This window comes from Protopterus annectens, chromosome 6.part1 (genome assembly GCF_019279795.1).
Source record: "Protopterus annectens isolate FY-2018-M chromosome 6.part1, PAN1.0, whole genome shotgun sequence".
In the NCBI taxonomy this organism is placed as follows: Eukaryota; Metazoa; Chordata; order Ceratodontiformes; family Protopteridae; genus Protopterus; species Protopterus annectens.
The window spans coordinates 63,732,287-63,759,001 of NC_056738.1; the positions used below are offsets into that span (position 1 = coordinate 63,732,287).

The 26,715-nt window shown below is 43.7% G+C and overlaps 1 protein-coding gene across 1 annotated transcript in view; it reads right to left on the minus strand.

Annotated features, from left to right (window-relative positions):
- Nucleotides 1-21,740, minus strand: part of ATP5F1B (ATP synthase F1 subunit beta) — a 202,271-nt gene extending 180,531 nt beyond the window's left edge. The window contains exon 1 of the mRNA XM_044075484.1: nucleotides 21,597-21,740. Within this exon, the coding sequence (XP_043931419.1) occupies nucleotides 21,597-21,702 (106 nt within the window). The 5' untranslated portion in view covers nucleotides 21,703-21,740. The remainder of the gene's footprint in view (nucleotides 1-21,596) is intronic.
- Nucleotides 21,741-26,715: the final 4,975 nt, after the last annotated feature.

Sequence of the window (26,715 nt, forward strand, 5' to 3'; positions counted from 1 at the left end):
TCACAGCTAGCTTTAGAGGATTTGATTAGGGATCTCAACCTTTTGCTGAGGCCGATAAGGGAGTCTTGGGACTTCCTTATTCCACATCAGTTTCCTCCTTCTGTTGTAGTAGAGTTTATGGCAGGGGACCTTTTTTTTTGGTTCTATTGGGTATGGCGAGATCCATTCATTTGTGTACATGTTTGTATAGTGCATTGGTGTAGGATATGGTGGTCATGCAACTATTGTGCCGTGAAGTTAGCCACCTCTGTTTTTAGGCGCCCATAAGTTTTTCATGGTGGTTCTTTGTTGGGGTGGAAGGTTCATAGGCAGGTACTAGGCTATCTGCCCAAGGGCATTTATAAGCCTAGCCAGAAATGTGTTGGCTTTCGCCACCCCCTTAGATTAGTTCCCTGTGCCTCTGTCCAGCATAGGCTTTAGTTCCCTGTGCCAATGTCCAGTAGAGCCACTGCAGTGATTCCCCAGGGTAAATTTTCTGTTTCCCATCCAGCAGAGGCTTTAGTTCCCTGTGCCAATGTCCAGTAGAGCCACTGCAGTGATTCCCCAGGGTAAATTTTCTGTTTCCCATCCACCAGTTACTGTTTCTCTTGGAATGTTAGTGAGGGGCTCTGCCTGATGTATATTGGAATCCTGTTCCAAAGCATGGGGAGTCTCTGGGACAGGAATCTATCCCTCCAGCATGTCCTATTTATTGTGTTGAGGTTTATATCTCTACAGTGTGTGGCTCTCTGGGATTTGTTTTTTTTTTTAGGTGGAGCATGTCCATCAATTCTGGGTTGGACATGGCCTTTTATATCACGTGGAGATCACCTCTGAATAAGCAGTATGCAACAGAGTACAGCTGGAATTGCGAGTCGGGCTGCATAGGGCATCTGAGGCCAGTAATCCTCATGGGGAGGTACTTTTGGTCTTTCCAGTTTTTGTAGGTGTGTTGTAAGGTACATCCCAAATGGGGCGTTTTATTCTACGGTGGGTCTAATGAGTGATGAGTAGAGGCACAATAACATTTTGTTCTAGATGCGAACCCTTATTAGGTGGGCCACATAGGATTTTCTAACCACCTTGGCAATAGGATTATCAAAGAAGGAGAGATTACCATCTACTTGGGTCCCCAGATCCCTTACATTTTCTGTACGACTACCACCTATGTGATAGTTCACAAGTACTTTATTTTTTTCCAAAGGGGAAAACTGCACTTTTTGGCATGTAGCTTGAGGCCATGAATTTGACACCAGGTATCTGTCGCAGTGAGACCCTTCTGGAGGATGCATCAGCAAGAGAATCAATTATGGCCCCTAGTTTGCAGTCTGAACTTGGTCAGCCACAGTCCTATGCTTGCCTGTACCCCAGAGAAGTATACACTGAACAGGAGGGGTCCTAGGACCGAGCCCTGGGGGACGCCACTTGTAACTGGTTTAGAGAGAGTCTGACAGAGCCTGCAACTCTCACCATGTGGGTTGCAACCCATCTTCTGACATAGGAATTTGTTAAAGCTGGTGAGCTTGTCTATACTACTAGAATGGGGAATGGTGTCAAAAGCCTTTGCATGGTCTAGGTAGGGTGTGTGGACCTCCTTTCCCTCCTCTAATGCCTTGGTAACTCATAGGTTCATACTAGGCTCATACTAGGCTATCTGCCCAAGGGCATTTATAAGCCTAGCCCATAGTTATGTGGCTTTCGCCACCCCTTCAGTTTGAATAAAACTATGCCTATTATTTTGCTGTGCCTCTGTCAAGCAGTGACACTGAAGTAAATCCCTGGGGTATATCTGCAATCCCCCATCCATTGGTCAAGATTCCTCTTGAACAAGGCCAGCGAGGTGCTCTGCCTCACATGTACTGGGATTTTGTTCCACAACATAGGGAGTCTCTGGGTGATGAATCTGTCCCTCCAGCACGTTCTATTAATAACAGTGTCAAGGTTTAAGTCTCCTGCCCTTGTGGTTGAGGGATCTAGATTTTTTGAGGTGAAGCATATTCATCAAATCTGGGTTTGACATGGCCTTATACGTCAGGCACAGGTCACCTCTGAGCAAGCGGTATGAGACTGAAGTTTTCAGTCGGGCAGCATAAGACATATTTTTGAGACCCTTTATCCTTTTGGTGAGGAACTTTTGGGGCCTTTCCAGCTGCTGCAGGTGTCAGGTCAGATACATTCCGAATGGGGCATTGTACTCAATCATAGGTCTAATGAGTAATGAGTACAGGGGGACGATGACCTCCCTTGATCTAGATGTGAATCCCTTCATGATCAGGTGGGCAATGTAGAAGGTTTTCCTAAGTACTTTAGCAACATGTGTCAAACGAAAGGCTACTGTCAACCTGGGTCCCCAGATCCCTGATGACTTCTTCTGTGCTCAGTGGATTGCCACCTATATGGTAGCTAGGGGTAACCTTGTTTTTCCCGAAGGGTATGACTATGCATTTCTTGGCATTTAACTTTAGGCCATGGCTCTGGCACCAGTTATCCGTTTCTGTGAGGCCCTTCTGAAGGATACCAGTGTCAGATGTGTTTTCGACTATGGCGCCCAGTTTGCAGTCATCTGCAAACTTGGTCAGCCATAACCCTCCTGTGTTTGCTTGTACTTCAGAAAAGTAGATGCCGAACAAGAGTGGACCCAGGACTGAGCCCTGTGGGACACCACTTGTGACAGTCTTGGAGTCTGACATGGCTCCAGCAACTCTGACCCTGTGGGTTCCGTCACTTAGCCAGTTTGCAACCCATCTTGTGATGTATGGGTTTACATTCAAGCTGATGAGTTTTTCGATGATACCAGAGTGGGGTATTGCATCGAAGGCCTTTGCCAGGTCGAGGTAGGCTGTAAGGACTGCCTTTCCCTCATCAATGACCTTGGTGACCGTCTCGAAAAAGTCAACCATGTTTAAAAGGCATGATCTGCCTTTGACAAAGCCAAACTGGGTTGGATCCAAAGTCTGCAAGTTCCCTATGTTTTTATTTATGAGTTCCATTATGATCCTCTCCATGGCTTTGCAGATAAGGCTTGTCAAGCTAATGGGACAGTAATTTCCAGGGTCGGTGGAGGCACCGCCCTTGTGAAGTGGGACCACAGTCGCCATGCACCACTCCTTGGGTACGTATCCTGAGGTGAGGCTAAGATTAAACAGCTGTCCTAACTGCGGGTTTAATTCCTCATTGAGTTAGTGGAGCACACAGCCGGGGACACCATCCGGTCCCATGGATGCTGTGTTTTTTGCCTTGGAGAGAGCAGTTCTCACCTGGGCGTTGGAGATGTTTGGGGGGCTACAATCCTCTGGTATAGATCTCTCCTTTTGGGGGGGAGGGGGGGGGGGGAGAAGTTTGCACTGAACCTGTCAGCCAGTATGTTGGCAATGTGTGTAGGTTCAGTAATCCATCATTTTGAACTAATTCTTAGCATATCTGGGAGTTTCCTCCTAGGTTTCTAACATAGCTAAAGAAGGCCTTATGATAGTCTTGAGTCCTTGGCGATTTTTCTCTCAAAATTTGCCTTGGATGATTTTATGAGAACTTATAATGATCAAAGGTGTCTTACCTTTCAAGGATTTTGCTCTATCTTGTAGTAGCTTCCTCCTTTTGTTGTAGAACTTATGGCTGGGGTCCACCAGACTGGACGCTTGCCTTTGGTACAAAGAGTCTTAGTTTTGTTTGGGATTGCCTGATCCATGCAGTCCTGTAGGTGCTGATAGAAGGCATTTGTAAGTGATTCAGCAGTTTGAGTAATGTTTACCACTGGCTCAGGGGCCTTAAAGGAGACCACACTAGTTTTTAGAAGTGTGAAGTCTGCTTTTGAGAAGTTTTTCACTGTGGTCTTTTTTATTTCAGGTGGGGGCGGGATGAGGACCTCCAGAGAGATTAGTTTATGATCTGATCTCACCAGTGAGGGGTATACTTCCGGTGTTGAACATTGTGATCCCATGTTCGTGATGATGAGATCAAGTACGTTTTCTCCTCTTGTGGGGATGGTGACTAGTTGTTCCATGGCATTTGAGTTTGTGATCTCCAGGAACCTTTGGAGTGTTTGGGCTTGTGTTCCCAGTCTATATTAGGGTAGTTGAAGTCACCTAGTATGGGGGTGGCAAGAGCCTTTGCCAATATCCGGAAGCCTAGGGGTGACAAATCCACCAGGCTTAGGAAGCATGATATGCCCTTAAAGCCAAACTGAGTAGGGTCCAAGGTTTGGGGGTTCCCTAATGTCTGTTAAGGAGTTCCATGATACGCTCCTGAGCCTTGGAGACCAGGCTAGTCAGGCTTATAAGGAGATGGTTCCCAGGGTCCACTGTGGCTCCACCTTTGTGGAGTAGGATAACTGTTGCTGTGTGCCACTTTGTGGGTACATAGCCTGTAGAGAGGCTGAGTTTGAACAGTGTGTTTAGGTGAGGGGTTAGTTCATTTTGGAGCTCTTGCAAGACCTAGCCTGGGACACTGTTCCGTCCCACTGAAACAGTTTTTGGCTTTGGATAGGGCTGTTTTAACCTGTGTGCTGGTGATGGGACAGGGCCCTACATTCTTCTGGTATGGTTGTGGGCCCTTTAGGGGGTCAAGTTTACACTAAGCCTGTCTGCCAGAATGTTGGCAATATCAGTCGCTTCAGTGTATTTTGTGCCAGTCAGTACCAACTCAGAGCCAGATCTGAGAGTTTCCACTTAGGTTCTTGACATAGCTAAAGAACAATGTGGTTATCTTTGGAGTCTGACATTTTTTTTCGAAACTAGCCTTGATGACAATGAGGGATCTTAGTTTCTTGCCGATACTGATCAGGGATGTAGTCTTTCCTTCTTGGGATTTTATTTTCTGTACTAGTTTCCTCCTGTTGTATAGCTTTTTCATGGGAGGAGTGAGTCTTGGTTTTACTTGGGATAGCACGATCCATGCAGATCCATGCATTCCTGCAGATGCTCAGAGTGCCTTTGTAAAGGTTTCAGCAGCTTGGACAGCATTGTCCTTTAGCATGGGGGCTGTGAACCTTTCCACCTCTGTCTTAAGTAAAGAAGTTGGCTTTTGAAAAGTTTCACAGTGGTTTCCTTGATTGGGGGTGGAATGTGGATATCCAGAGTGATTAGTCTATGGTCTGATCTAGCCAGTGAGGGGTTGACCTCTGGTGTGGAACACCAGTTGCCCATGTTGGTGATGACCAGGTCCAATATGTTCCTCTGGTGGGGGTGTTTACCAGTTGATCCAGGGCATTTGAGTTTATAAATTCTAGGAAGCGTTGGGCAAGGGAGTTAGTACTAGAGTAGTTCTCCCAGTTATGTTTGGGTAATTGAAATCACCCAGTATTAGGGTGCTTGGTAGGCCCTTCATATTTCCCAGCGTCTCCAGAAATGCGGAATGGGGGTCCTGGGTCATGGTGGGTGATCTGTAGCAAGCTACAATTTGGATTGCAGTTTTGCCTGCTAGTTGCTCATGGATGATCTCTGATGCATTGTACTGCACCACTAACCTGGAGGTGTGGGTATCTTTCATGAATATGGATACACCCCCTTTTGTGTTTCGGTCCTGGTTCTGTGGCCGAAAGGTATGGTAGGAGTTATAGCCTAGTAGTGCTGGGGTGCTCTCAGGAGCCATAAACCAGGTTTCTGTTACTGCAGATGTAGTTCTCCATCCTGAGAAGTGCCTCAAGTGCATGCATTTTGAGGTTTAGACTTCTGGCATTGAGTAGCATTACCCTCAGTTTTTGGTTGGTTGTGCCATTTATGGCGGTGGGTTTGTCTTTTGAGACATGCCTAAAACAGGCACCATGGGGGCGGCAAGAGTCTTGGCCAGTATTCAAAAGCCCAAGAGTGACAGGTGCAAGCCATCTTTTGCTAAGCAACATGGCTTGTCGAACATGTCATCCCAGGCGGACAGATACTGGATCCCCTTTGAATGACACCAGAAACGTAGCCAATTGTTGAAATTTATATTTTTTTCTTTATACTGGGACATCATTCTTTGTGAGTGCAGGATGCTACTCAGGGTCATACTGGCCTGGGTTACATGATCAGAGAGCTCTTCCATGTCTCTTCATGTAGTCCAGGGAGCTACATCTGAGGTCATTCACACCAACATGGACAATGACAGTCATATTTGGGGAATTCTGAATTAAATGATTTTAATTTATTCAAAATGTATTTAATGATTCATTAAAAATTAAATATGTATATTTAATTGTAGGTGATAGAATTTTAAAATGAATGTTTTTTATATACATTATACAATATTGTCAAAGAATTTGTATATTTTATTAATAATGTGTTTTCTCATTGGATTGAGGGTTATTTATAAATGTAGGCTGGGTCAGTCTAACATTCTTGAAGTTGCGGGATGAAAATGTATCCGTTATACTGGCAGTGTTAATGCGATTGTGCATTAAACTATCGAGTTTTGGGACCGGTTGGACCATTGTGCTTTTCTTTTATTTTGGTTAACAGTCATATTTCTACTTGTTCTTGAGTGGCACGAGTGCTTGGTGTTGTGGCGGATCCTGGCACCAGACAGGCAGCTAACTGTAACCTTCTCCTTGTCCAGCCTAGTTAGTGGGACAGTGTGCCTGATTACTAGTGTGTTGGGCATGTTATTTTTGCCTTAAGGGCTGGGATTGCATAAGTATGTGTTTCATGGTTGGTGATGGGGTGTGGAGGTTGCATGGATGTCTGCTTTGGAGGTCTCTTGCTTTTGCAGATTTTTATTAGAGCCTCAGAGTAGGTTTTCATGTGTGTTATTTGCCAGTGTTGGTTTATTTAGGTCTATGTAAGACTGGTGGTGTGTTGCAAGTATTACCCTTCTCCTTTTGACTGTCAATTCCAGTCTTGGGTTGAGCGTGCTTTACCTCTAGTTTGGCTGTATAATTGCATCTCTCGCATAGATTAGCGTTTGGTGGTAGAAGAGGATTGTCTGTACATGAGGCAGTTGTAACATTGGCTCAAAATACCCAGATTCACCAGCTGGACTGCAGTACACTGGTGACTGCCCTTTGGACATGTCTGAATAGGTAGAGTTTTTCTGATTACTGTCCAACAGGACAAGGCTCTATTCGTCCCCACCAGCCAAAGGGGGGTTCTATTGCTAGGGTTAATTAGTGCTTGCTATGAGTTAAGCAAGTGCTCGACTGTGAAATGAATGGTGTGAGTGCTAAAGTTGAAGGTTTAATTCCAAGGGAAAAATTGAAGAGTAATAGCTTTTCTAGCTAACAAGCACTGCCCAGTGCTCAAAACCACACAAATGTGTTTTTTATAGCAGGGAAGTGAAAGAGAAATTGGCCCAAAATGGTCAATAAACTACTAACTTATGGGCTGAAACCACTCCTCCAGGGACAGATAGTCTGCTCAAAGCTCCCCTCCCTCACAGGTGAACAATGAAATTTCCTTCTATCCAAGTAAGGTATGGGCAACACAAACTTGTAACAGCCTTGGATTCAGCAGTGACCTGAAAACTGGACTATACTAGTTCAGAAAGGTGGGAAACAAGTATATATTATTTTCAGAAAATAGAGCAGATACAAAACACTTTACCCAATTAACCAGTTAAAAAGCTCAAAACCAAGCCCTGTTCCAGTAGTCTTCAGACAAGTTCTAACTGCAGACTTCTGCCACTAGGGTACAGAGAAACTCTCCAAGAGACGGCCTGGATCAGTGCATAAGTTATACAAACAAACAAAGCTAGATCCAGCAGACCTGAACCTAGTTTATGCAAGAGTGCAGGCCACAAACCTTCTTAATGTAAAATAACTGGCCTGAAGTCCAAGTGCTTAACCCAGAACTAAAACTTTTAGAATTAGACACCGAGCCTTCAAACAGCAGTTCCCAACTTTGAAGTATGCACGAAAATCTTGCTTTTCTCCCACTTTCTGAAATTTAAGTTCAGTTACAGATTTGCTGTTCTGAACTGTTCGTAAGTTTCTTAGAGGCCAGTGCTTGCTTGGGCTAAATGGAAGTCTGTGTTCACCAGTGGCAGTGGTTAACACTGAGCAGCCTGCCTGTCCCTGTAGGAGTGGTTACTGCTAAGAAGCTGTAGTTTTATTGGCCATTTTGGGTCGATTCTAAACTCCTTGATATCTCTTAAAACCCTGCAACTCTTTTTGCGCGGTCTTGCACACAGAGCAGCATCGGGCAGCGCCACAACAGGTTTAAACTATTCCCGGCTCCACAAAGTCTGAACTGCTCTAAATCTCTAATTAAGCACTCTATTTTCATTCTAAAGCCCTTCACTTGCTCGTATAAGTAATCTCATAGGTAAACACAAACTAAAGCACTGCACCCTCTTATACTCCCAAGCACTTACTCCATATTGGTCCTTTCTGATCAGTCAATAAGTAGTCCCCTATATTATTCAGGCATGCCCAAAGGTCAGTTTCGAGTTTACTCTCCAATCCAGCTGGTGAATCTGGGAATCTTGAGGCAATGTTACAACTGCCTTATGTATACAGACCACTCTCTCCCTCCTCCCAACAAGCTCAAATATATGTGAGAAATGCAACTATATAGCTAAACTAAATGCTAAGCTCTCAACCCAGTACTGGCACAGCCTGTCAGGAGGAGAAGGTAACCACATACACCACAAATCCAATCTCATAGACCCATCGCATCAGCAAACCAAACAAAAACATACTGAGGCTCTAAATAAAAATCTGCCTAAGCAGAGACCTCCAAAGCAGACATCCAAGCAACACCTACCACGAAACAATATCCATGTAGCACATAGCTCACAAAGTCAGTGTGCCACACAGTCACAGCCTTAAGGCTAAACACACCTGTAATAGGTGACTATTGTCAGACACTGACGTCCCACTCTCCAGGCTGAACAAGGTTACTGTAAGCTGCCTGTCGGGTGCCAGGATCCACCACATAACACAAGCACTCAGGTCACTCCAAAGCAAGTACAAATATGACTCTGTCATTGTCCATGCTGGTGTGAATGACCCGAGACATACCTCCCTGGACTATATGAAAAAAGACGTACAGGAGCTCTTTGATTATGTAGCCCAGGCCGGTATGACCCTGACCTTGAGTAGCATCTTCCCCCTCACCAAGAATGATGCCACAGTATAAAGACAAAATGATCAATTTTAACAACTGGCTAAAGTATTGGTGTCATTCAAAGGGGATCCAGTGTCTGTCAGCCTGGGATGACTTGCCAGACAAGCAATGTTGCTTCGCTAGGGACGGCTTGCACCAGTCACTCCTGGGTTTTCGAATACTGACAAAGGCTCTTGCCTCCCCCATAGTGCTTTTTTAGGAAAGACTCTAAAGACAAACTGACCCCCATAGATAAAGAAAAAAAAAAAAACAAGGACAATGCTGCTCAACGCTAGACATCTAAACCTCAAGATGCACGCACTCGAGACTCTCCTCAGTATGGAGAATGTCGATATCTGTGCAGTAACAGAAACCTGGTTCAAGGCTCCCGGGAACACCCAACACTAACAGGTTATACTTTATACCATGCTTTCTGGCCCCAAAACTAGGACTGAACCACAAAAGGCGGGTGAGTATCCAATATTTATCAAAAAGATACCCACACGTCCAGGTTAGTGACACTGCACGAAGCATCGGAGACCATCATTGTGCAACTAACAGTGGGAAAAACTGCCTTTCAGTTTGTAACCTGCTACAGACCACCCTCCCAAACACAGGAGCCTCACTCTGCTTTCCTGAGAACACTGGAGACTATGAAGGTCTCAAACACTATTATATTGGGTGACTTCAACTACCCAAACATCGATTGGGAAAACTACTCAAGCCCAAACACCCTCGCCCAACCATTCCCAGAAATTATAAACTCAAATGCTATGGAACAATTTGTCACCACTCCCACAAGAGGGGAAAACATATTGGATCTGGTCATCAACATGGGGTCTCCCATGTTCCACACCAGAGGTATACCCCTCATTGGTAAGATCAGGCCATAAACAAATCTCACTGGACATCCACATTCCATCCCCACCCCTAGCCAAGGAAACCATGGTGACGAACTTCTCAAAAGCAAACTTCACACTTCTCAAAACCGAGGTGGAATCATTTAAAGCCCCCGGGCCAGTGGAAAATGCAGCCCAAAATGCAGAATCCTTTACAAAACGCATTCTATGGACACCTACAGGAATGCATGGAGCTTGCCATCCCAAATAAAACCAATATTCACTCCTCCAAAAGCAGACCACCTGTCTGGTGGACCCCAGCCATAAATAAGCTATACAACAGAAAGAGAAAGCTACTACATGACAAAGCAAAATCCCAAAAAGGGAAGGCGTTACTGATCAGTACCAACAAGAAACTACAATCCCTCAAAATCATCTCAAGAAACTACAATCCCTCAAAATCATCTAAGGCCAGCTTCGAAAGTAAAATTGCACAAGACACTAAACATAATAATCACAAGGCCTTCTTTAGTTATGTCAGAAACCTGGGAGGCAACTCCCAGATGCTCTGAGTTAGTGCAAAATTGAACCCACAGACATTGCCAACATCCTGGCAGAAAGGTTCAGTACAAACCTCTCCCCCTTCGCCCCCAAAAGATCAAATGTCTATCCCAGAGTGTAGCCTTCCTGAGATCACAGATGCACAGGTGAGAGCTGCAAAGCAAAAAACACAGCATCAATGGGAACAGACCGTGTCCCAGGCTGCATCTTACACGCGCTCCAATAAGAACTAAACCCTCATATAAAGTCACTGTTCAATCTCAGCCTTACTACAGGATATGTACCCAAGGAATGGCGTACAGCAACAGTGGTCCCACTCCACAAAGGTGGCACCACAACAGACCCCGGAAACTACCGCCCTATAAGCCTGAGTGTTTATGACTTCCATAACGCTCCATAGCTAAAGACATTGGGAACCTCCAGGCACTGGATCCTACCAAATTCGGTTTCGTGGCAGATCTCGCCTCTTGAACTTGCTAGACTTCTTTGAAACTGTTACCAAAGTCATAGATGAAGGGAAGTAGTCCACACAGCCTACCTGGACCTCGCAAAAGCCTTAGACACAATACCCCACTCTGGCATCATAAATAAGCTCACCAGCTTAAATATCAACCCCTATGTCACAAGATGGGTTGCAAACTGGCCAGGGATAGAACCCACATGGTCAGAATAGCAGGTGACATGTCAGACTCTAAACCAGTTAGAAGTGGTGTCCCACAAGGCTCAGTCCTGGGACCTCTCTTGTTCGGTATACATTTCTCTGAGGTACAGGCTAACACGGGTGGACTATAGCTGACAGTTTGCAAATGACTGCAAACTGGGTGCTGTAACTGACTCTCTGGCACCAGTTAAGTGCCAAAAAGTGCATAGTCACCCCCTTTGGGAAAAACAAAGTGCCCACAAATTACCACATAGGTGGTAATCCATTAGGGACTTGGGGACACAAGTACATAGCAATCTCTCCTTTGACAATCACATTGCCGAAGTGGTTAGAAAGACCTTCTATACAGCGAACCTTATGAAAGGGTTCACATCTAGATCGAGAGGTCACCGTGCCCCTCTACTCATCACTTCAGGCCCACAATTGAGTACAATGCCCAGTTTGGGATGTACCTTACCCGACACCTTCAGCAACTGGAAAGACCCCAAAAGTATCTCACCAAGAGGATCAAGGGGCTCAAACAGATGCCATATGCAGTTCAGCTAAAGAAACTCCAGCTCTACTCAGTTGCGTACCGCCTACTCAGAGGCGATCTGTGCCCGACGTATAAAGCCATGTCCAACCCAGAATTGATGGACATGCTTCACCTCAGGAAATCCAAATCCCTTAGAGCTACACGCTCCAGGGACTTGAACCTAAGTACAGAAATAAATAGGACATGCTGGAGGGACAGATTCATATCCCAGAGGCTCCCCTCACTCTGAACAAAATCAGAAACCATTTTAGGCAGAGCCCCTGACTGACCCTCTTCAAGAGGAATCTTGACGAGTGTATGGGAGATCGTAATTTATCCCTGGGATCTGTGTCCCTGCTTGACTGAGGTACAGTAAACTAACCTTAAAAGGGCTACCTTCTGTGACCTACTATACAGAGGCAGTCAAACTTACCTAAAAGGGTGGCGAAAGCCAAACACACTCAGGCTAGGCTTATAAATGCCCTAGGGCAGATAGCCTAGTATCAACCTATGAACAACCTAAATGCTTAAACCAAAGGCCTTAGAATAACTGTTACAATTTAATCAGGCTACTAACAAGCAGTAATAAAGGCAGCAGAATAAATTGGGAGAGGCAAAAGGTAATAAAAAGTATAAAGAAACAAATTACAGTAAAGTGGATTTTTTTGTAGAGGGAGGAAACTGAGCAGATTAGGATACTATGGGGGAATGTCCTTCCCAAGTGCTGGGACTGGTAGGAGTAACTAAAATCAAAATATGATCTCACTGTACAGTGAGCAAATGAGATGGGGTCCAGGAGGAGTGTGCAAAAACAGATTTACAGCAGGGGTGGGCAATTCCAAAGCCACCAGGATTAACATCACAACAGGAAACTGGGAGGGGTGGGGAAATAACTGCAGATAAACAAGACAGATAGACAAGACAATATTTACTGAATCAAAGACACACTATTTACTGAAACAAATCTTAAAGTGCAGAGAAAGTATACTTAAATCAGCTTGTGTCCAATTGATATATGCAGACAAGTCTCAGTATGTGGATTTCCAAGGTGATTAGCTTGTGACTGGATCTAATCAGGGAGGAGTCTGTGTGTGGAGCAACGGTCACCCATGTTAGTAATGACCAGGTCAAGGATGTTGCTCTCTAGTGGGGGTAAGAATGAGTTGGTACAGGGCATTGCATTGGAATTAATTCCAGAAAATGTTGGGCAAGTGCATTGGTACACAAGTAGTTTTCCAAGTTAATGGAGGGGGTAGTTGAAGTCGCCCAGTATGAGTGTTAGGTTGTACCCTAATATTCTCCAGAGTGCTTAGGAATGTGAAGTGTGAATCTTGGGACATGGCTAGGAACCTATAGCAGGCTACGACCTGAATCGCTGTCTTACCCAATGTTAGCTGCCCCTGAAGCATCTCAGATGTGTTGTCGGATTTGCACACCTCCAGACTGGCATCCCTTTATGATGGACATCCACCATCTTTGGAGCTTCAGTCCAAGTTCTGGGGCCAAAAGGTGCGGAATAAGTTGTAGCCTGGTAGTACAGGGGTGCTTTCTGCTCCTTGAACCAGGTGTCTATTCTCCATTTTAAGTACTTTGAGCGAGTGCATTGAGATTTTAGACCTCTAGCGTTTAGCAGCATAACCCTCAAACTGCATTGTTTGTAGCCGTTAAGGTGGCAATTTGGTCTTTGGAACACTGTCGAAACAAGGCACTATTGGGGGTGGCAAGAGCCTTGGCCAGTATCCTGAATCCCTGAGGTGACAGATGCAGGCCATCTCTGGCAAAGCATCATGGTTGTCAATCAGGTCATCCCAGGCAGACAGATACTGGGATTCCCTTAGAATGACACCAGAAACTTAGCCAATTGCTGAAATAAATCATTTTCTGCTTGTACAGTGGTATCACTCTGGGTGATTGTAGGATGCTGCTCAGGGTTAGGATCATACCTGGGCTACATAATCCAAGCCCTCCTCCATGCCTCTTCATGTAGTCCAGGGAGGTACATCTCCGTTCACACCCACATGTACAATGCCGGTCATTTGTACATGTTGAGGGACCCGATCGCACGTTGATTAGCTTCTTTCTGAATTAAGGTGGGTTTAAGATAGTACTGCACAAGCACCACTTATTAATGTATTTGCACTTGTCTACCCCTGTAAGACACTATGTAGTCTCCAATCCAATAATGCTGAGAAAATGGAAGTTTGGATTTTAATTTCTCATTTACCTTAATTTTGTATTTTATTTAATTATGTGCAGTTGATGCTTTGTATTTTATTTAATTATGTGCAGTTGATGCTAGTAAAGACATAGTTAACTGGAATTCAGTGATTTCACCAAAAAGTGACAAAAACATGGGCCACTGCTACAGAAATATTTTTCCTCTAGGATGCAAGGTCCTAGACATTAACCTCTTCCTCAATGTAGTCCGATGGCAGAGTTGGTATACTGAAGTCATGAGAGGGGTGCAGGGGGCCTGCCCCCCTGCAAAAGCAAAGGGAAACCAGTAACATCAGCATGCATATCACCAGTACTGCCCCGTCGCTACTTTAAAGTGCTGGTTACCATCGACTTTGCTTTCTTTCAAAAATGTCGCCAAGTTAGTAAGACAACACATCGTATACAAGGCAACCAACACACATGCCTTCTTCAAAAGAAGAAATCATGCAGAGAAACACAATGTTTATTCATGACTATTTAACATTAACCTGTCGCTGGGTGTTTGGTGGGGTTTCAGCAGCACTTGCTACTGTGCATCCAGTGAGCCCAGTACACAACACTGAAGTGTCAGTTCACTTTAGTTGGACTTTTTGTAATTGTACTTGCCTACAGACAGATTCCCAAACTACTCCTAAAACATATTGCAGCAACGACTTTGCACGGAGCAAACTCACTGCACCCGTGTGTTGGGCATTTCACCCCCTCCTGCTTAAACACAAAACTGCATTTGGGTAGAACATGTTTCCCCACCACAAGAAAAAATCCATGTAGTGGTGTAAATACAGGGGTTTCCAGTTTGCAAAGTCAAAATGGTCATCAAGACTTAGAACGGTCACCCCCATACACAGCATATGGAAGTTCCCCATATGCCATTCCAGAAGCTTCAAGAATGGCACATCTTCAGTGGCAAAGGAAGGCACGCCAAACTATGGCAGAGAATATGGGATATTGTAAAGCCATGGATGTGTCTACTATGCTTACAGACAGAAACAAACAGTTACTGAAAGCTACAATGCATTCATGCAATCGCACATGCCAAACTGCCAGCCATAAGTTTAATCTACAATAATGCTAGAGAAAATAGTGAGCCAATTCTTGCAGTGAAATGGATAACAAAGCTGCTATAACAGTAGTTTCAATGATACAGCAAGCAAACAGTCATGGAGCTTATTTCAAACAGACCAACCAAACGAGTATCCCAGCATCTGCACACTGTGTTGAGCATTAAATCTTTTTGAAGTTAAATGTATTGTGAGGGCACTATGAAATGTGGGATATTAAAACCCCTAGCACACCATCTAGCTTAGTTATACAAGTGTTAACAGTAGCCTACGGTAGGTGCCTCACACTAAAAACCAGCTGTCAGAACTGAGCAGCAACTTGTGACAGACAAGTTTCATAACTGCTATTGCTTGTTGTGGTGGAGCATACAAACACCAGGCAAGGGATCATGCAACCAGTCATATGCACCTTTAAAATAACTACAAAGGTCTCACCACCCTTGTTAAAACACTTCACTGCCTACTTTTCAAATGATCAGAGCCTTGCATGATAACCTTGATGCAAGCAAGTGTTCCCACCTGTTTAGCCATCAAGACCAGTCTTAACTAAAATACTTTTGATCTGTAGTAGAGCCAAGTATGAGCTAAAGCAGCACATTAAGGAGACAATACATTTTGGTAAATGGGATTCTTATAGGGTCTAGCACTAGGTTTGCAACAGCACTACTAACTGCAGTTTTAGCTTTTGCAACTTTGTCCTAGGAAGATGCAAGCCAGGGAAAAAAAAAAATATGTTTGGAACCTAGGCATTTAGACAATTTGTGCTAGCCATACTGAACTGATATTTGAACATGCACCCCAGAAAGTCACAACCACCCCAAGGGCTTCTGTACTATTTAAAATCTTACTCCAAGAATGAATCAAGGTTTTTTGAACACGTGTTCCCCTTACACCACTCCAGGTCTGTTACCATACAACACCCCTGGACTTACCACACACAGAAAAGGGCTGAAACTGGTCTTAATGGTTTCCCTGGTGTCATCTCATCCCATCCTTCCCAACTGCTGGGGGAGATTTACTTTACCACACTGCCTCTCTTCCCAGAGATATCCCATGGATACAGCTATGGGCAAGTGTTGCATAATTGCCCCTTCTCTACAGCTTAGCTATGTCCACCACCCTGTCAATTTGGGGCACACCCCTTCACACAAGGGTAACAAGGCCAAGGTTTCACAAGAACTTAACACTACTCTAAGCTGAATAGTCAGTTAATATAGGGTACACAGTAAGCATGTGTTAGCAGTAAGCATGTGTTAGCAACTTTCACAGCTAACCCAGCCACAGAATTCCACTCAAGTGACTTCTCTGTTAAAGAAAACTGATGAATACAACTTAAAGTACTCCAGTCGAGAAAGCAACAAGGTACAAGGAGAGACTGGTCGGCATAAGGTAAAAGCAGATCTCAGCAGGGTTTCAAACTTGGAAATAAGATTTTACCAGGGCAGACGCTACTTTGACTGTCAACCTACTGTATAGGCTTACATCCATGCATTTCACAATGCACAGAGCCCATTACCTTCAAAATGGTCATGAAGTGAAGGGGGAACTATTCTCACAGGGGCCGTGGCTCACTTTTCGGAAACACTCATCTTTGGAGGGATTTTGTGTCAAAAGTGGTCAGCAATGGAATACACACCTGACATGTAGTGTTGGCAAAAGGAGAAAAAGCAATGGCAAAAGGAGAAATAAAGCAATTTTGCCAATGTAACTTAGGAATTATTGGGGGGGCAAGTAACATAACCAGTGAGAACTTGAGCCAACAACGAATGAAAGATGATCAATTTCAACAATTGGCTTACGTATTGGTGTCAAAGGGGATCCAATGACTGTCTTCCTGGGATGACATGCTCAACAAGCCACGATGCTTCGCTATGGACGGCTTGCACCTGTCACCCCTGGGCTTTCGGATATTGGCAAAGGCTCTTGCCACCTCCATAGTGCCTTTTTTAGGCAAGGCTCAAAAGACAAACCCACCTCCATAGGTATCACAAGGGATAAGAAACTTAAGATTAATACTACTCAACGCCAGAAGTCTAAACCTCAAGATGCACGCACTCGAAACTCTCCTTAGCATGGAGAACATAAGATATCTGTGCAGTAACAGAAACCTGGTTCAAGGCTCCTGAGAGCATCCCAGCACTACCAGGTTATAACTCATACCATGTTTTTCGGCCCCAAAGCTTGGACCGAACCACAAAAGGAGGGGGAGTATCAATATTAGTCAAAGATACCCACACCTCCAGGTGTGTGGCACAGCACGAAGAATCAGAGACTATCCATGTGCAACTAACAGTGGGTAAAACTGCCTTCCAGTTTATAGCCTGCTACAGACCACCCTCCCAAACCCAGGAACCCCACTCAGCCTTCCTGAGAACACTGGAAAATATGAAGGTCTCTCCAAACACCATTATATTGGGAGACTTCAACTACCCTAACAGACTGGGAGCATTACTCTAGCTCCAACACCCTAGCCCAAAGGTTCCTAGAATTTATAAACTCAAATGCTATGGAACAACTTGTTGCCACTCCCACAAGAGGGGAAACCATACTGGACCTGATCACCAACATGGGGACTCTATGCTCCAGACCAGAAGTGTATCCCTCACTGGTAAGATCAGACCATAAAGATATTCACATCCCGACCCCAGCCCCTGCCCAGAACACCAGTGAAAAACTTCTCTAAAGCAAATTTCACACTCCTCAAAACCGAGGAGGAATCCTTCAAAGCCCCCGGGGCCTGTGGAAAATACAGCCGAGACCGCAGAATCCTTTATAAACGCATTCTATGAACACCTTCAGAATGCATGGATCATGCAACCCCAAATAAAACCAAGACCCAATCCTCCAAAGTTAGGCGTCCTGTCTGGTGGACCCCAGCCATAAACAAACTATACAATAGGAGGAAGCTACTACATGATACAGCAAAATCCCAAAAAGGGAAGGCATCTCTGATCAGTATTCGCAAAAAACTACGAGCACTCAAAATCATCTAAGGCCAGCTTTGAGAGAAAAATTGCCAGGACACTTGAGGATAATCACAAGGCCTTCTTTAGTTGTGTTAGGAACCTGGGTGGGAATTCCCAGATATGCTCAGAATTAGTCCAAACTGACTAAAAAAATACACCGAACCCACATACATTGCCAACATCCTAGCTGACAGATTCAGCGCAAACTCCCCCCCCCTTCCCCACCAAAAGGGCAAATATTTATCCCAGCAGAGTGCTGCCCCCCTGACATCTCAGATGCTCGGGTAAGAGCCGCCCTCTCCAAAGCAAAAAACACAGCATCAATGGGACCAGACGGTGTCCCGGGCTGCGTCCTACATGAACCCCAAGAAGAACTAAACCCAAACATAAAACTACGGTTCAATCTCAGCCTTACTACAGGATATGTACCCAAACAGTGGCGTTCAGCAACAGTGGTCCCTCTCCACAACGGTGGTGCCTCAACGGATCCTGGAAACTATCGCCCCATAAGCTTGACTAGCTTGGTCTGCAAAACTAAGGATCATGGACCTCAAATAAAGATATTGGGGACCTACAGACACTGAATCCTACCCAGTTCGGCTTTAAGGGAAGATCCTGCCTCTTAAACCTAGTCGATTTCTTTGAAACAGTCACCAAGGCCATTGACGAGGGGAAGGTGGTCCATACAGCCTACCTGGACCTTGCAAAAGCCTTCAATACAATACCCCACTCTGGCATTACAGATAAGCTCACCAGCTTAAACAAACCCCTATGTCACTAGATGGGATGCAAACTGGCTCAAGGACAGAACCCACATGGTTAGAATTGCTGGAGCCATGTCAGACGCCAAACCAGTTACAAGTGGCACCCCACAAGGCTCAGTCCTGGGACCTCTCTTGTTCGGTATATATTTCTCGGAAGTACAGGCTAACACGGAAGGACTGCGGCTGACAAAGTTCGCAGATGCCTGCAAACTAGGCACCATAATAGACTCTCCAGCCAACACAAGCATCCTACACAACTGGTGCCAGAGCCATGGCCTCAAGCTAAACGCCAAAAAGTCATCCCCTTTGGCAAAACAAAGTGCCCACAAATTACCACATAGGTGGTAATCCATTAATTGGGGACCCAAGTTGATAGCAATCTCTCATTTGACAACCACGTGACCAAAGTGGTTAGAAAAACATTTTATATAACCCACCTAATCATGAAGGATCAGGGGAGGTCATCGTGCCTCTTTACTCATCCCTCTTCAGGCCCATAATTGAGTACAATGCCCCTTTTGGGACGCACCTTACCAGACACCTGCAGCAACTGGAAAGACCCCAAGAGTACCTCACCAAGAGGATCACAGGGCTCAAACAGATGCCATATGCTGCCCGGTTAAAGAAACTCCAGCTCTCAGTGGCATACCGCCTGCTCAGAGGCAATCTGTGCCTGACGTATAAAGCCATGTCCAACCCGGAATTAATGGACATGTTGCACCTCAGAAAATCCAAATCCCATTGAGCTACGCGCTCGAGAGACTTTAACCTCAGCACTGAAATAAATAGGACATGCTGGAGGGACAGATTCATAACCCAGAGGCTCCCTTCACTCTGGAATAAAATCCCAGTCCAGGTTAGGCAGAGTCCCTCATTGACTCTCCAAGAGAAATCTTGATGAGTGGATGGGAGATAGTAGGTTTACCCTCACTTGTGTCACTGTTAGACAGAGGGCACAGTATACTACCTCAAAAAGGTATCACTTGTGTCACTGTTAGACAGAGGGCACAGTATACTACCTCAAAAAAGGGCATAGCAAAATTCATTTAAAATGGGTGGCGAAAGCCAACACACTCTGGTAGGCTTATAAATGCCCTAGGGCAGATAGCCTAGTATGAACCTATGAAAGCTAGAGGTATGTAGTACTCCCATGGCCAGGGACAAATTAGGTCTATACTCATGAGAAAACCTGAAGACTACCTTTAACTCTAGGACACTATTACAGTATGATCATAAACAAGCCATTGCCTACAGTATCAAATACTTTAGACCAGCACAGCAGCATCACTTGTATCAAGCCGCACAAAGAACTGCTTTAGATCCAGGAATATGTAGACAATGCTTTACTCCATAGTAAACTTATTTTCAAATGCCAGAAAAAAAAAAAAACACATTCTGGGGGGAGGGGTAGAAATATCCAGACAAAAAACGCAGAATTCAACTTTTGGAGTACTCCATAGATACTAAACCCAGCCCTGTTATTAAATGAATTGGTACTCAATGACTACAAGCCAACTATTGCTGTTTCACAATCCAGTTTAGACAATATAAGGCACTGCTCAAAATGCCTGGGTTCCAATTAATTGGATAACGCTTTGACCAGAAGGAAAAAAGAAAAAAGCAACTGAACGTGTCACTCGTTTCACATGAGTGACATCAGCAGTGACAGAGTCTGGTATACGCATTTTCAGAGATCAGCAGAGGTAACGAAATATCACTGCTTCACTCAACTTCCATTCAAATGTTGGAAGCAAATAAGGATGTAAAGTAGAAGCGAGACAGCACATAGCCATAAGCTTCTGAAACATTACTGCAAGAAACACAGATACAAGCATGCCAAGCGGGAAGATAACCTACAAAAAGAAAACGAATCCACTGATAAAAACAGAATGGCAACTCTTCAAGTTGTTTGCCATTGTCAGGAATGCCATACATCACACCTTGGTTCTTCCACAAGAAGTGTGCAGTTCTACTTATCTTGAAGTAGAAATTAATAATGCATAAAATTCTGGATATATCCAAACCATTAACAAGACGCATCAACCTTAATGTAGGAATCAAAGGCGAAAAATGTAATTATGACAAATCAACAAGGACATTCGCCAAAGTTCACCTTCAACCTGACTTCCCAGTTTAGTTCATGAACTAACCCCCTTCCACGTCCTTAAGCTCGGTGCGTTCCGCAAGTCTCATTTGTCATTCAGTTTATGCACAGACGTCTACTGCCCTCCATAAATTATACAGATTCACTTACTTACACGAAGTGACATACTTTCATTAGCTGACATTCTTACAATCCCTATATGCACGCTCCTGTATTTGTCCTTGAAGCAAGATCACATTAAGACTCCCCTATACCACTTTTAGCAAACTAAATTCTAAAAATATTTCATAAACACGCGGCGATTTCAGCAGTAATCTATTTCCCTCACTTGAAAACTTGTCAAATTACAAGAGCATGGTACAACTATCGCTAGCATGGCAGTCAGAAAGTGCTTGCACAAGATGCAGTCCTTCAGTGACAACCACTACTTTGCATACCTTATACCAATCACCCGCATGCTAGATAGCCAACACGGTGTCATACAACAAAGATATACGATTTGGAACATTTAACCAAACAATTCGATCTAAAACTGCTATAAAATAAAACCTCAGAAAACTCAAACGTAAGACCGTGACCACTCATACTGCCACAGCCAGGAACAGAAATCTTGCTAAGACAGCTAGTCTTCCAACTAGCAAGAGTACCAACAGGCCTACTAAAAACTCGCAAATTAAAAGGTCATTCAAGTCGACGCTGAAGCAGCAAAATAGTTATATATATCAAACAAATAAAACAATCATAAAGCTTAGGAATCACGAAAACAATATGCCGAAATACAGCATTGACCTTAAAAAAATGGGAGAGGCCTACTTATTCAGTTACCGGTTACGTATAAAGACTCGTGGAGAATCAAAACTCTTCCCTAAACATACAAAGTCACTGCATTTTTCTTACAGCGGCATTAACTACGTACGTGAATAAAGAGCAGCAGGACTCCCCTTAAATACAGCTAAAGGATTTGCACTAGCTCGAAAGGCTTGCAAAGCCCCCGAACAACAGCGGCCAGTAACTCCCAACATGGTCGATCTAATTAAAGAGAGAACAAGGGCAAAACCGGCAGAAGCTTTATATATGAAAGGGGCTGATTCCGTCAGCAATACCAGTTTACGCATGCGTAAACTTCATTAAGCCGTGTCAGCTGCCTTTATTGGCTGAAAAGTAATAGTCACGTGCCACTGTCATGTTGACTTTACTGCAGGAATGACTTTGTGAAAGCGGAAAGTGTACTGTTGTGTTGTCAGGGTTCAGCGTAACAGCCTTTAGCTGTACCTAATTCTGACTCTAAATTTTAGCTCTGTTCCTCTTAATAGTACATAAAACTGGTGACTTCTGGAAAATGGTGGTAATGGCAATAATTACAGTTAGATACTTATTTTATTTAAGAAAATACACATACCTCTCAACCTTAGTGCAAGAAATGTGGATAAAGCCTGACAAAATGAGGGCACAAAGATGAACAAATAGGGGCAGATTTTAAATACTCCACTTAGAAACTTAGAAGTCGCTAGATTAACAGGATATGTGTTAACCTGGGATCACTACATAATCTCGAACTTTTGGAATACCGAATCCCAAAATCTCGAGACTATATAGCTAAAACCCCTAAATGCCAAAAGACCAACAGTGCGAAATTCAAAATCCTGAACGTACCATACACATACAGCACACACATACACATAAATACAACTGCCCCTCACAATCAAACATATAATCTTACACTACAGATAAGTGGGGGGGGGGGGCAAGCCCCCCTCCACAACCCTCCTACTTAAATATACTAACTCTGAAATCGCACAGACACACAAAGGAGACCCACTCCCACACATTTTACACTCCCTCACACACACACACACACACACACACACACATCACAGTCACAACACGCACTAAAGCCCCTAACCAAGGGACCCTTCCTGTTCGGTATATACTTCTCAGAGGTACAGGCAAGCACAGAAGGACTATGGCTGACCAAGTTCACAGACGACTGCAAACTGGGGGCCATAATTGACTCTCCGGCTGATACAAACATCCTCCAGAAGGACCTGGTGTTAAAATCATGGCCTCAAACTAAATGCCAAAAAGTGTAGAGTCATCCCCTTTGGAAAAAGACGAACTACCCGCAAACTATCATATATGTGGTAGTCCCCTAAATACAGAAAATGTAATAAGGGATCTGGGGACCCAAGTAGATAGTAATCTCTCCTTTGATAATCATATTGCCAAGGTGGTTAGAAAATCCTTCTATGTGGCTCACCTAATCACAAAAGGGTTCACATCTAGAACAAAAGAGGTTATTTTGCCCCTCTACTCATCACTCATCAGACCCATCATAGAGTACAACTCCCCATTTGGGATGCACCTTACAAGACACCTGCAACAGCTGGAAAGACCACAGAAGTACCTTACCAAGAGGATTACTGGCCTCAAACAGATGCCCTATGCAGCCCGACTGAAGAAACTCCAGCTGTACTCAGTTTCATACCGCTTGCTCAGAGGTGATCTCTGCTTGACATACAAGGCCATGTCCAACCCAGAATTTATGGACATGCTCCACCTAAAAAAAAAAAAACAAATCCCCGTGAGCTACATGCTCTAGGGATCTAAACCTCACCACAATGATAAATAGGACATGCTGGAGGGATAGATTCCTGTCCCAGAGACTCCCCATGCTTTGGAACAGGATTCCAATCTACATTAGGCAGAGCCCCTCACCAACACTCTTCAAGAGAAACCTTGATGAGTGGATGGGAAACAGAAAATTTACCCCCGGGATCACTGCAGTGGCTCTGCTGGACAGAGGCACAGGGAACTAATCTAAGGGGGCGGCGAAAGCCAACACATTCTGACTAGGCTTATAGATGCCCTCAGGCAGATAGCCTAGTACTTACCTATGAACTTACACATAGATACTTACCTGAACTTCCACCTATCCATCAACAAACTGCAACACCAGAAGCTCTACTTTAATATCTCTGAACATCGGGATTTTGAATTTTGTGCTTCTGGTCTTTCGGTATTTAGTGGTTTCGGCTATATAGTCTTGAGATTTTGGGATTCTGTATTCCAAAAGTTCAAGATTATGTAGTGATCCCGTTAACCTACATTTTCTGAAGTATCTCAAGTCTGATACCCACATGTATGTCTTTATTTAAGTGACTTTAATCTTTTTATCATCCCAGTGATTTGTCAGAAGTAAACTACACATTTTGTGAGAAATAGACCAAAAATACGAAGCAAAAATCTGGACAGTTGAAAGGTATGAAAATGCATATTAAATCACATCCTCTCATTCTGTCAATGTCTCCAGTTAACAGTACTAATATTTAAAATGTGTTCCTGATTACCCCTGATAATTTCTGGATTTATACGCGAGTATGTTGAGATTTGTCCTAATTCAGTTGAGAGCCATGGTTAGTATTCAGTTGGTAAACTGGGTAACTGGGTGATCATTATATAATTCCTCAGAAATGGGACACTAGCTAAAACAGAACCTCTGGAAATCCACAACTTACATTAGACAAGGGCATATAATAGAACAGAGACTCATACCTCTCAGTTGAACAGATTTTCATAGAATGTCTAGATTTTTGCCTCATATTTTTGATTTCTCTCAATAAAATTTTGGTTTTCTGGCAAATCATTGGCAATTCATTGGGGATTGAAGTCAGACAATAATTACATACATTTGAGATTCAGACTTCATACCTCTCAGGGAATTCATGCTAATGCAAAATCTGTCATTTTATCAACTTTCTAAGTTTCTAAGAGCAATATTTAAAAAAAAAAGTCTCCCCATTATTTAAGGCTTTTTAAAGATTTCCTACTCTAAGAAGTTGAGGGTAATGATAGAAATAGTGGTGGCTGGTGACTAAGGGATGGGGGGGCTATCTGTTGGGACTGCAGGATGCAAGTGAGTGGATGAGGCTAATTGTAATGGGGTGGAACTGTATTACCACATAGGTTCATATGTAAACAATAATTGTTTTAATTTTTGCTGTCATTCAAAGGGGACAGTTCCTGTCAGCCTGGGAATCCATGGTCGACAAACTTCACTGCTTTGCCAGAGACAGTTTGCCCCTGGCACCACTAGAATTTTAGCTGCTGGCAAAGGCTCTTGCCTCCCCCATAGTGCCTTTTTTAGACTAGCAATAATCACAACAACCACCCAGTATGGCACACTGGTCTCAATAAAGGCTAAACAGTCACACCAAATGTATGAAAAATAAAATTTAATAAAAATTCCACAGAACAAACAGGATTTAGCTCTTTCACTCATCACAGGGAACTTCATCAGAATACCATTACAAAAGTCACACACATTTATATAGTACATCCAATTAACAATTCTCTACTCCCATTGGTTAATTGTTTAATATAAAATAAATAACTTCTTGAATAATGACCAATACTGTATAAAAATATATATGAATATATATTTTTCATACATTTGGTGTGACTGTTGAGCCTTTATTGAGACCAGTGTGCCGGACTGGGTGGTTGTTTTGATTATTGGTATTTTATTACACTCAGTTCTTTTCCACCTTTTTTAGACTAGGTCTTGAAAACAAACTTACAAATGTGAACAAAATAGGGGTCATGCTGGTAAATGCTAGGAGTTTAAACTAAAACCTGCACACCCTGGAAGAACTTCTATCACTGGAAGATGTAGATGTCTGTGCAGTCACAGAAACCTGGTTCAAGGCCTCAGAAAGTACCCCGGCCTTGCAAGGCTTCACTGTCTTCAGCACCTTCAGATCGCAAAATGAATGTGTGAGAACCAAAGGAGGAGGTGTTTCTATCTATATTAGAGATAAAGTCACCTCCAGTCTAGTTAGACTGGACAACTCCATGGAGTTACTCCAAGTCCAGATCATGTTGGGTAAGACCCCCATTCAATTCATAGCCAGTTATAGATTCCACTCCATGGGTCATGATGTGCATAAAGCCTACTTGACCAAACTGGAGTCGATCCAAATATTACTGAACACTCTGGTTATGAGGGATTTCAGTTATTCCACCACCAACTGGGAAACCTAATCTAACTCCGACTCACTAGCGCAAAAGTTCCTTGACTTTGTTAATTCAAATGCCCTGGAACAAATTGTCCATACCCTGACAAGAGGAACAAACATACTAGATCTAGTCCTCACTAACATGTCAAACAGGTGCACTGCTACAACTGTCAGACCCTCATTAGTTAAATCTGGGCACAGATCAGTCACCTTCAAGCTGGCACTAACACCAGCACTCACAAAGGGTGAAATCAGACTAAGAAACTTCAGCAAGGCAAACTATACCCTCCTAGGTGAAGGTATAAATGCATTCCAAGCCCCACCTGCAGCTGAAGTGGTAACTACACCGAAGCTTACACTAAAGCCCTGTAGAATCATTTGTATGTTATAGACTCGGCTGTACCAGAAAGAATCAAAGCCAGAGCCCCAAGTAAAAACAAGCCACCATGGTAGACATACAGCATCATCAAACTTTATAATAAATGTAAAACAACGCTGTCCAAGAAAGCAAAAGCGAGGCCCCAACAATGGAAAAGCACCCTCCTCAGCATTAACAGGCAAATAAGACAACTTGTCAAATCCTTTAACAGCTTCTTTGAGAAAAACCTACCAAGCACAGCCAAGGATAATCATAAGGCTTTTTTCACCTAAAAGGTAGGACCCAAGCATGTGCAGAACTAGCAACTAACAATATCACACACAGTGACCCCACAGAGATAGCAAACCTGCTAATAGATAGGTCTGGCAAAAATTTAATTCCCTTATCCCCTCCAAACAAACCTCTTAACTGCTGTGGCCAGTGCTTGATCTCTTTCACTCTTCAAAGTCTCTCCCTCTCTCTGTCACATAATTCCACTTTCATGCACACAAGCAAGCATACATTCACACATGCAGACACACACACTTGATATGCTGCCGAGAAGTGGTGGATTAATTTTTCAGAGGGCATTATCTGTAGATTAACACCCTGTTAGAGAACGTTCCTTCTCCAATCAGCATTGCGATCTACAGGTCACTCAT